The sequence below is a fragment of the Taudactylus pleione genome, unplaced genomic scaffold (genome assembly GCF_031769625.1).
Source record: "Taudactylus pleione unplaced genomic scaffold, aTauple2 ptg000434l, whole genome shotgun sequence".
NCBI classification, from domain to species: Eukaryota; Metazoa; Chordata; class Amphibia; order Anura; family Myobatrachidae; genus Taudactylus; species Taudactylus pleione.
The window spans coordinates 2,279,534-2,292,251 of NW_028284836.1; the positions used below are offsets into that span (position 1 = coordinate 2,279,534).

General features: G+C 43.5%; 1 protein-coding gene across 1 annotated transcript in view; it reads left to right on the plus strand.

Moving 5' to 3' along the window:
• Positions 1 to 12,718, plus strand: part of KIF13B (kinesin family member 13B) — a 210,742-nt gene that overhangs the window by 48,818 nt on the left and 149,206 nt on the right. The window contains exon 3 of the mRNA XM_088447549.1: positions 12,486 to 12,498. Coding sequence (XP_088303675.1) covers positions 12,486 to 12,498 — 13 coding nt within the window. The remainder of the gene's footprint in view (positions 1 to 12,485; positions 12,499 to 12,718) is intronic.

A 12,718-nucleotide genomic window follows, 5' to 3' on the forward strand; every position in this document is an offset into this window, starting at 1 on the left:
CTGTGGTTGGTAACCCACAGCTTAGCGATCGACCAAGAGGCGGCACTACAAGATGCAAGCGGATGCCCTCATTCAGAGCGACCGCTTGCATCTAACGACCGCCTCTGAATGAGGTCCAGTGTCTCCACATTTTAACCTTGAAATAAAGATTTTCCCATCCATCTCTCACCCTCAGGGAGGTGCGAGTGGAAACTTGCGAATTCAGTCTGACTGACCAGTGCGAGTTGCTAATTGGATTGCAAAATGAAGGCGCTATGCGAATTCAAAGTGAAAATCACACTTCGCACCTAATAGGAGAGACCCCTAAGAGTGGGAGCTCTAAAAATGGCGACATTCTGTCCGCGCCAGTAACGCGTCATCATGGGTGGTGGATGAACTGGAGCCTATATTTGTACTGTTGGTGTGTGTCTATAAGGTACATTCTATAGATGTCAGTGGTTACAGCTATCAGGTGTGACTGGCTGACACCTATCTTCTTCTTCGTAATATTATTGGGCATTTTCCCATCTATCACTAACCCGAATGGGATACATTCAATAGAACTTGCAGATCCTGTGCTGAGAGTCGCGCACTTTGTTTTAATAATAGCAACAACTTGAGAAGGTTTTTGCCGGGTTTATATCCTGCGCAGTCCTGGGAAGACTAAATAAATGGCATTTTTGCAGACAGTGAGCTAAAAGTCTGAGTCTCAGCGACTTGTTCTCCAGGCGTAGTTTTTATTGTGACCAAACCGGGCTCACATCTGTCCAGGAGTGCCACAACAAAGGGGTAGACGGCGGCTGGGGCATAGGGTGCCTGGCTCGCCATCCTCGCCAGCTTGTGCTGTCGGATTAATTTTAGCCATGTGTTAATGCACAATGAACATGGCTTATGTGGAAGTCAAGCTGTGTTAATCTCCCACCAGTTTGTGCCGCAATCTGTTTTTGACTTCTGAAATCGGGGGAAGAAAAAAAATTGACATTTGTAGAACGCTGACTTTCAAAATACCAGAGTTATTAAAGTGGTCCCCAGGAGTAATCCGCTCTTGTTTTTTAGGTGTCCAGAGCAGATGGGTCTATCGTACGTATGTATGCGTTAGCGCGGTGTATTACGCGTGCTGTCGCAGTACTGTTTTGGTGCCATAATTTTATTACTATTGTTGCCAACTAAATTGATACTAACTAGTGCTTAGGGATATATTTACTAAAGTGCATGTTTATAGGAGTGGAGATGTCACCCACAGCAACCAATCAGATTCTACTATACTTATTTACCTAGCACCCTCTGGAAGATGAGCTAGAGTCTGATTAGTTGCTCTGGGCAATGCCTCCACTTCTATAAACCCGCACTTTAGTAAATATACCCATTAGTACTATGGGTCTGATTCAGAGACGCTCGTAAGCGGCAGTACGCTCGTTCCGAGCGATGTTCGTACTTCTGCGCATGCGTACGGTTTATAATACGCATGCGCGAACCAGTCAGTGCGGCCGAAAATCGTTTGTTCGCTATATAGCGAATGCCTGCTACTTTGAGTGACAGAATGAGGCGTATGTGGGTGATAACAGGGGAAGGTGCTTGAAAACGGGGAGTGGAGATCCGAACACAGGCGTGCTTAAAGGTCAAAACGGGCGTTTTAAGGGTGTGCATAATTAAATCAGCAGCATCATTGACCACGTCACTGGGTTATTTTATAGCCAGAACTGCTCGCAAGATTGTGGTAGGAAAAACCAACCACAAGAATAGCGAGCAGTTCAGACGCTGGTCGATGTACTCGATTTAATCTAATAAATAGCGGACATGACGTAGGATGCAAGCGGCCAGGGGGCGTATTTTTCCAAAATACGACCGCAAGTTTTGTTTGCTCGTTTAGACCTAGAGGTGTGAACAGACCGCAAAGAGCGAACGGTTCATTTGAATAGCCACCCCTATTTTCTGGACGAGCGAGCGCTAATTGCGTCCGGCTCTGAATCAGGCCCTATATCTGTCAGATGCGCCAAATCCAGGATTTGGCTTTGGTTGGGGCAAAATGAGGAGGGTATTTTAGCGAGGTTTGCACTGCGCCAAAGTGTTTTGTCCCTCTGAGTCTCAATTTTCTCTGTTACCTTAGTGCACGGGCGCAGAGTTGTCATTTTTCGGAATGCAAAAGACTTTCTAAGGTCAGATTCTATAAAGGTGACGGTTCCTGCTTAGTTGTAACTCTGGATGTTTTATTATTCAGTAGTCACCAGGATCCTTTGTAGCATTTATTTTGCTGTGTCCTGGGTTCAGTGCTACCCTCATAAATACAATATGCTTATTTTAGCAAGAGCTGGTACGTAGATAGATAGAGACTTGCGCCACCTACAATACAGGGGCCAGGGCCGACCTCGCCATTGCGCAGTATTCTGCCGCGGTTGTTAGGTTGCCACCTCTTGAATGGGTAAAAATGCAATATGTTGTCAGCAGGCGTTCAGGGTGATGCAGTTTGACAACCAGTCAGAACTCCCAAATTCCAGACGTTCTGTACGAATATTGTTCTTTTTTTATTCAATAAATTACACCAGCATCCATGCTGTAGTTATGTCGAGAATCACAATGTCGACAGTAAAACGGTCGATACCATAATGTTGAATGTAGACATTGTTAAAATGTCGACACCTTTAAAATGTTGACATTAAGGGGTAAATTTACTCAAGTGAGAGTTTTTAGAAGAGATGTTGCCCAAAGCAACCAATCAGATTCTGGCTATTATCTTCTAGAAGGTGCTAGTTAAATGTTAAGTAGAATCTAATTGGTTGCTATGGGCAACATCCCTTCTATAGCTCACTTCTAAAAACTCTCATGTTAGTAAATTTACCTCCTAGAAGTTTTAGGTTTGGGTTTAAAATTTGGTGTCGACAGCAGTCAACATTTTGCCAGTCAGTGTTGTTGTTGACATTTTCTCTGTCGACATATTGTTCCTGTTGACCTTATTATTTCTAAATAATGACTATCAACATTGTGATTGTTGACAAATCACCCCGAAACCCATCCACGTTTATTACAGATTAACTTGGGTACCTGGCGTTGCCTGGGTAGCAGACTGGACCCTGAAGTACACCTGCAGCCTTAATTTTTCACATTGTCCTCACCTATAACCTGGATAACTATGTACATTAGGAGTAAGTGACAGTGCAGGCAGCGTATTCTCATACAGTGTATAATGGGGAATATCAGGAGCAGACTGATTACATTGTCCTCTCCTATAACCTGGATAACTATGTACATTAGGAGTAAGTGACAGTGCAGGCAGCGTATTCTCATACAGTGTATAATGGGGAATATCAGGAGCAGACTGATTACATTGTCCTCTCCTATAACCTGGATAACTATGTACATTAGGAGTAAGTGACAGTGCAGGCAGCGTATTCTCATACAGTGTATAATGGGGAATATCAGGAGCAGACTGATTACATTGTCCTCTCCTATAACCTGGATAACTATGTACATTAGGAGTAAGTGACAGTACAGGCAGCGTATTCTCATACCGTGTATAATGGGGAATATCAGGAGCAGACTGATTACATTGTCCTCCCCTATAACCTGGATAACTATGCACATTAGGAGTAAGTGACAGTACAGGCAGCGTATTCTCATACCGTGTATAATGGGGAATATCAGGAGCAGACTGATTACATTATCCTCACCTATAACCTGGATAACTATGTACATTAGGAGTAAGTGACAGTGCAGGCAGCGTAGTCTCATACAGTGTATAATGGGGAATATCAGGAGCAGACTGATTACATTGTCCTCCCCTATAACCTGGACAACTATGTACATTAGGAGTAAGTGACAGTGCAGGCAGCGTAGTCTCATACAGTGTATAATGGGGAATATCAGGAGCAGACTGATTACATTGTCCTCACCTATAACCTGGATAACTATGTACATTAGGAGTAAGTGACAGTGCAGGCAGCGTAGTCTCATACAGTGTATAATGGGGAATATCAGGAGCAGACTGATTACATTGTCCTCACCTATAACCTGGATAACTATGCACATTAGGAGTAAGTGACAGTGCAGGCAGCGTATTCTCATACAGTGTATAATGGGGAATATCAGGAGCAGACTGATTACATTGTCATCACCTATAACCTGGATAACTATGTACATTAGGAGTAAGTGACAGTACAGGCAGCGTAGTCTCATACAGTGTATAATGGGGAATATCAGGAGCAGACTGATTACATTGTCCTCGCCTATAACCTGGATAACTATGTACATTAGGAGTAAGTGACAGTGCAGGCAGCGTAGTCTCATACAGTGTATAATGGGGAATATCAGGAGCAGACTGATTACATTGTCCTCACCTATAACCTGGATAACTATGTACATTAGGAGTAAGTGACAGTGCAGGCAGCGTATTCTCATACAGTGTATAATGGGGAATATCAGGAGCAGACTGATTACATTGTCCTCTCCTATAACCTGGATAACTATGTACATTAGGAGTAAGTGACAGTACAGGCAGCGTATTCTCATACCGTGTATAATGGGGAATATCAGGAGCAGACTGATTACATTGTCATCACCTATAACCTGGATAACTATGTACATTAGGAGTAAGTGACAGTGCAGGCAGCGTATTCTCATACCGTGTATAATGGGGAATATCAGGAGCAGACTGATTACATTGTCCTCCCCTATAACCTGGACAACTATGTACATTAGGAGTAAGTGACAGTGCAGGCAGTGTATTCTCATACAGTGTATAATGGGGAATATCAGGAGCAGACTGATTACATTGTCCTCACCTATAGCGTGGATAACTATGTACATTAGGAGTGGCAGTGCAGGCAGCGTATTCTCATACAGTGTATAATGGGGAATATCAGGAGCAGACTGATTACATTGTCCTCACCTATAAGCTGGATAACTATGTACATTAGGAGTAAGTGACAGAACTGGCAGCGTATTCTCATACAGTGTATAATGGGGAATATCAGGAGCAGACTGATTACATTGTCCTCACCTATAACCTGTATAACTATGTACATTAGGAGTAAGTGACAGTGCTGGCAGCGTATTCTCATACAGTGTATAATGGGGAATATCAGGAGCAGACTGATTACATTGTCCTCACCTATAACCTGTATAACTATGTACATTAGGAGTAAGTGACAGTGCAGGCAGCGTAGTCTCATACAGTGTATAATGGGGAATATCAGGAGCAGACTGATTACATTGTCCTCACCTATAACCTGGATAACTATGTACATTAGGAGTAAGTGGCAGTGCAGGCAGCGTATACTTATACAGTGTATAAGGGGGAATATCAGGAGCAGACTGATTACATTGTCCTCACCTATAACCTGGATAACTATGTACATTAGGAGTAAGTGACAGAGCAGGCAGCGTAGTCTCATACCGTGTATAATGGGGAATATCAGGAGCAGACGGATTACATTGTCCTCACCTATAACCTGGATAACTATGTACATTAGGAGTAAGTGACAGTGCAGGCAGTGTATTCTCATACAGTGTATAATGGGGAATATCAGGAGCAGACTGATTACATTGTCCTCACCTATAACCTGGATAACTATGTACATTAGGAGTAAGTGACAGTGCATGCAGCGTATTCTCATACAGTGTATAATGGGGAATATCAGGAGCAGACTGATTACATTGTCCTCACCTATAACCTGGATAACTATGTACATTAGGAGTAAGTGACAGTGCTGGCAGCGTATTCTCATACAGTGTATAATGGGGAATATCAGGAGCAGACTGATTACATTGTCCTCCCCTATAACCTGGATAACTATATACATTAGGAGTAAGTGACAGTGCATGCAGCGTAGTCTCATACAGTGTATAATGGGGAATATCAGGAGCAGACTGATTACATTGTCCTCACCTATAACCTGGATAACTATGTACATTAGGAGTAAGTGACAGTGCAGGCAGCGTAGTCTCATACAGTGTATAATGGGGAATATCAGGAGCAGACTGATTACATTGTCCTCACCTATAACCTGGATAACTATGCACATTAGGAGTAAGTGACAGTGCAGGCAGCGTAGTCTCATACAGTGTATAATGGGGAATATCAGGAGCAGACTGATTACATTGTCCTCACCTAAAACCTGGATAACTATGTACATTAGGAGTATGTGACAATGCAGGCAGCGTAGTCTCATACAGTGTATAATGGGGAATATCAGGAGCAGACTGATTACATTGTCCTCACCTATAACCTGGATAACTATGCACATTAGGAGTAAGTGACAGTGCAGGCAGCGTATTCTCATACAGTGTATAATGGGGAATATCAGGAGCAGACTGATTACATTGTCCTCACCTATAACCTGGATAACTATGCACATTAGGAGTAAGTGACAGTGCAGGCAGCGTAGTCTCATACAGTGTATAATGGGGAATATCAGGAGCAGACTGATTACATTGTCCTCACCTATAACCTGGATAACTATGTACATTAGGAGTAAGTGACAGTGCAGGCAGCGTATTCTCATACAGTGTATAATGGGGAATATAAGGAGCAGACTGACTACATTGTCCTCACCTATAACCTGGATAACTATGTACATTAGGAGTAAGTGACAGTGCAGGCAGCATAGTCTCATACAGTGTATAATGGGGAATATCAGGAGCAGACTGATTACATTTTCCTCACCTATAACCTGGATAACTATGTACATTAGGAGTAAGTGACAGTGCAGGCAGCGTATTCTCATACAGTGTATAATGGGGAATATCAGGAGCAGACTGATTACATTGTCCTCACCTATAACCTGTATAACTATGTACATTAGGAGTAAGTGACAGTGCAGGCAGCGTATTCTCATACAGTGTATAATGGGGAATATCAGGAGCAGACTGATTACATTGTCCTCACCTATAACCTGGATAACTATGTACATTAGGAGTAAGTGACAGTGCAGGCAGCGTATTCTCATACAGGGTATAATGGGGAATATTAGGAGCAGACTGATTACATTGTCCTCCCCTATAACCTGGATAACTATGTACATTAGGAGTAAGTGACAGTGCAGGCAGCGTAGTCTCATACAGTGTATAATGGGGAATATCAGGAGCAGACTGATTACATTGTCCTCTCCTATAACCTGGATAACTATGTACATTAGGAGTAAGTAACAGTGCAGGCAGCGTATTCTCATACAGTGTATAATGGGGAATATCAGGAGCAGACTGATTACTTTGTCCTCACCTATAAGCTGGATAACTATGTAAATTAGGAGTAAGTTACAGTGCTGGCAGCGTATTCTCATACAGTGTATAATGGGGAATATCAGGAGCAGACTGATTACATTGTCCTCCCCTATAACCTGGATAACTATGTACATTAGGAGTAAGTGACAGTGCAGGCAGCGTAGTCTCATACAGTGTATAATGGGGAATATCAGGAGCAGACTGATTACATTGTCCTCACCTATAACCTGGATAACTATGTACATTAGGAGTAAGTGACAGTGCAGGCAGCGTATACTTATACAGTGTATAATGGGGAATATCAGGAGCAGACTGATTACATTGTCCTCACCTATAAGCTGGATAACTATGTAAATTAGGAGTAAGTTACAGTGCTGGCAGCGTATTCTCATACAGTGTATAATGGGGAATATCAGGAGCAGACTGATTACATTGTCCTCACCTATAACCTGTATAACTATGTACATTATGAGTAAGTGACAGTGCAGGCAGCGTAGTCTCATACAGTGTATAATGGGGAATATCAGGAGCAGACTGATTACATTGTCCTCACCTATAACCTGGATAACTATGTACATTAGGAGTAAGTGACAGTGCAGGCAGCGTATTCTCATACAGGGTATAATGGGGAATATTAGGAGCAGACTGATTACATTGTCCTCCCCTATAACCTGGATAACTATGTACATTAGGAGTAAGTGACAGTGCAGGCAGCGTAGTCTCATACAGTGTATAATGGGGAATATCAGGAGCAGACTGATTACATTGTCCTCTCCTATAACCTGGATAACTATGTACATTAGGAGTAAGTGACAGTGCAGGCAGTGTATTCTCATACAGTGTATAATGGGGAATATCAGGAGCAGACTGATTACCTTGTCCTCACCTATAACCTGGATAACTTTGTACATTAGGAGTAAGTGACAGTGCAGGCAGCGTATTCTCATACAGTGTATAATGGGGAATATCAGGAGCAGACTGATTACATTGTCCTCACCTATAACCTGGATAACTATGTACATTAGGAGTAAGTGACAGTGCCGGCAGCATAGTCTCATACAGTGTATAATGGGGAATATCAGGAGCAGACTGATTACATTGTCCTCACCTATAACCTGGATAACTATGTACATTAGGAGTAAGTGACAGTGCAGGCAGCGTATTCTCATACAGTGTATAATGGGGAATATCAGGAGCATACTGATTACATTGTCCTCACCTATAACCTGGATAACTATGTACATTAGGAGTAAGTGACAGTGCCGGCAGCGTAGTCTCATACAGTGTATAATGGGGAATATCAGGAGCAGACTGATTACATTGTCCTCACCTATAACCTGGATAACTATGTACATTAGGAGTAAGTGACAGTGTAGGCAGCGTATTCTCATACAGTGTATAATGGGGAATATCAGGAGCAGACTGATTACATTGTCCTCACCTATAACCTGGATAACTATGTACATTAGGAGTAAGTGACAGTGCAGGCAGCGTATTCTCATACAGTGTATAATGGGGAATATCAGGAGCAGACTGATTACATTGTCCTCACCTATAACCTGGATAACTATGTACATTAGGAGTAAGTGACAGTGCTGGCAGCGTATTCTCATACAGTGTATAATGGGGAATATCAGGAACAGACTGATTACATTGTCCTCACCTATAACCTGGATAACTATGTACATTAGGAGTAAGTGACAGTGCAGGCAGCGTATTCTCATACAGGGTATAATGGGGAATATCAGGAGCAGACTGATTACATTGTCCTCCCCTATAACCTGGATAACTATGTACATTAGGAGTAAGTGACAGTGCAGGCAGCGTAGTCTCATACAGTGTATAATGGGGAATATCAGGAGCAGACTGATTACATTGTCCTCTCCTATAACCTGGATAACTATGTACATTAGGAGTAAGTGACAGTGCAGGCAGCGTATTCTCATACAGTGTATAATGGGGAATATCAGGAGCAGACTGATTACATTGTCCTCACCTATAAGCTGGATAACTATGTAAATTAGGAGTAAGTGACAGTGCTGGCAGCGTATTCTCATACAGTGTATAATGGGGAATATCAGGAGCAGACTGATTACATTGTCCTCACCTATAACCTGTATAACTATGTACATTAGGAGTAAGTGACAGTGCAGGCAGCGTAGTCTCATACAGTGTATAATGGGGAATATCAGGAGCAGACTGATTACATTGTCCTCACCTATAACCTGGATAACTATGTACATTAGGAGTAAGTGACAGTGCAAGCAGCGTATACTTATACAGTGTATAAGGGGGAATATCAGGAGCAGACTGATTACATTGTCCTCACCTATAACCTGGATAACTATGTACATTAGGAGTAAGTGACAGTGCAGGCAGCGTATTCTCATACAGTGTGTAATGGGGAATATCAGGAGCAGACTGATTACATTGTCCTCACCTATAACCTGGATAACTATGTACATTAGGAGTAAGTGACAGTGCAGGCAGCGTATACTTATACAGTGTATAATGGGGAATATCAGGAGCAGACTGATTACATTGTCCTCCCCTATAACCTGGATAACTATGTACATTAGGAGTAAGTGACAGTGCAGGCAGCGTAGTCTCATACAGTGTGTAATGGGGAATATCAGGAGCAGACTGATTACATTGTCCTCACCTATAACCTGGATAACTATGTACATTTGGAGTAAGTGACAGTGCAGGCAGCGTAGTCTCATACAGTGTGGAATGGGGAATATCAGGAGCAGACTGATTACATTGTCCTCACCTATAACCTGGATAACTATGTACATTTGGAGTAAGTGACAGTGCAGGCAGCGTAGTCTCATTCAGTGTGGAATGGGGAATATCAGGAGCAGACTGATTACATTGTCCTCACCTATAACCTGGATAACTATGTACATTAGGAGTAAGTGACAGTGCAGGCAGCGTATTCTCATACAGTGTATAATGGGGAATATCAGGAGCAGACTGATTACATTGTCCTCACCTATAACCTGTATAACTATGTACATTAGGAGTAAGTGACAGTGCAAGCAGCGTATTCTCATACAGTGTGGAATGGGCAGAGTAACTTACAGAACAGAAATCCTATAGCTTCCAAAATCACTTGAGTTTCAGAAATCACTGCAGAACCGAGGGTGGTGATTCAACTACGGATGGGCATGCTATCGCCGCTAACATGTTATAGCTGTACTATGGTAAGGCATCACGCCTCCTGCATGCATTACTGATCTAAGCTGTGTCCAATGGGGCTGCTTCTGATCATCTGTGACCCCACAAGCCGGTCCCCGCAGATGAGTAACAGAGGCCAGGAAATTTTCGTCAGCTGATGGATCTCCTGGCCTCTCTCACCCCTCCCCCCCTCCCCCCCCTCCCCCCCACCCCCATCACCGCTCCCTCCCTGCCCAGAAAATGCAGTAGGCTGTACTCCACATGCGCAGTAAGCCTGCAGTGGCTCTGTGTGCCTGCGATCAATCTCCCTTGCTGTTTGTAATCTCCGTATGCTAAGCTTTGCCAAGATCAAAGATTGTGGATTGATTATGCTGTCTGCCACAGTCTGACTGTAATGAGTGCTGAGCTGCTCATGTGCCTGCCAGGCACTGGGACTGTTATGTATGAAGCCAGCTCCGGAATCGGTGTAATTTTAAGTGTGTCCCAGTTTTATGGGATTGTTTGACAGTGGTTGACCCTGACAATATTTAAACCTAGGCAAAAACCTCATCCTGGTCAAACTACACCACCATGCCAAATTTGGTGGGGCTAGTTCCAAAACTCTGGCCGTGCATAAAAGACAGACAGACACAAAGTAGAGTGCTCAGGGTATAGGGTTCTATGGTAAGACAACTGCGCTTAGTAAGAGATCATAATGACAGCACCCAACTAGGAAAACCATATTGTAGAACGGATGTTGCCCATTTATTCTGTGTGAGGGCATTAATACGACCACTTGAGTGTGAAGGTTAGTTTCGGGGTAACTCATCGTCGCTTGTACTGCAGAGGTACGGAATGCCGACGTTATCTTGTCTCTCTGCACGATGTGTAATGATACGCTACGTCTGATATCTCCACAGCAGATGGCGAGTCTCTGGCCGTCTTCTCCGGCTGTATAGGGAATAATGGCCTATGAAAGAGCACATTATCCAGCTTTGGCTCACAGTACACATAGGGGAACGCTGCAGATTTTCACTTGATCAAATGTAATATTATTTTCCTGCATATAACAAGCACTGAAATTATGAAATAAATAAAATCACTGCAAAACCTCACGTGGAATCGCCACGCAGCCCTGACCGAACTTGTATCTGTGGTATCTGGCACCGATGGGACATTGGTACTGTATTTCTGCGGTCATTTAACGCCTATTGCTTGTGTGTCATTATCTGTCGTTGCAATCTGGGTCCTGGGGCATTTTAGCCTCATGCTATAAGATGAATATTAATTGCACTTTGGAACAGGGCCGTCAGCTAATACATGGGGGGGGCTTTTTTTTGGACAAAGATTCAGCCTCTCCGGAGACAGCGAAAGGTACAGTGCGCAGAGGGTTAACGCTCGGGTACGTCTCCATTAGGAAACGAGTGTTCTTGCTAATTTCCTCCGTAATCGCAGAACAATAAATGGAAGTGATTGTCACCTGCTGGCCACAAGTGATTTGAAGAGTGAGTGTAGCTGCCACAGAGGCCCTTACCGGGTGATATTGCCCCCCTTATTATGTGCCCTACTCGCTACCGATGGCACTAATTGCCCACCCTGGCTCCGTTCTTCCTGACCAACGCTCATAAAGCTACTGTCCATTTTCTGCAGTGCCGTTTGTACCCTCCGCAAAGATCACAAAAGTGGTCTAAATTCCGAATGGCACCATCCTAGCTGTTCATCTAATTGTCACTAGGTTTAATTACACCCCCAGAGATATCAGGAGTCTGGCATTAAGACGGTGCCACTCTTGTAACGCCAGCAAAACTGTTCTTAGGCGGTTTCTGTTCCTTGAACCATCATTCCAGCTAGATGAAAGCTATACGCGTGGGGCTGCTTCTCTGTTTTTGATCTTTATGATTCTCGCATGTCCGCTGCAGGCGTTGCGCCCCCTCCCCCCCCCCCCCCAGATGTGCTTGCAGGTCTCTGGAGATGTTTTGGAGGCATGACTGCTGACCAGATTTCCTGACTGCCCTGAAATAGTTATGTTTTGTATGTACAGTATATGATAGGCCTGCAAATGCTAACTATTGTGTCTTCTCTGTTTGTTTCCTCCTCCACGTTTTCCCGTTGGGCTTCCACGAATCTCCCAGGAGCCAGCCAAAAGTAAGCGGAACCCTAATCTGCAATGCTGTGTAAATATTGTGCAGTGAGCGAGTAGCAGTTGAAGTCTATCACGTGTACGAGGCCCCAGCCAGCTGCAGGAATGCTGAGATTCTGGGCCTGGCTCTTGCAGACTTTCCAGGGAATTATTATTTTTATTTTTTTTACATAATACCAGAAATATTTTGGTCCCTTGTCAGCTCGTTAAACACAGGCTGAGAGC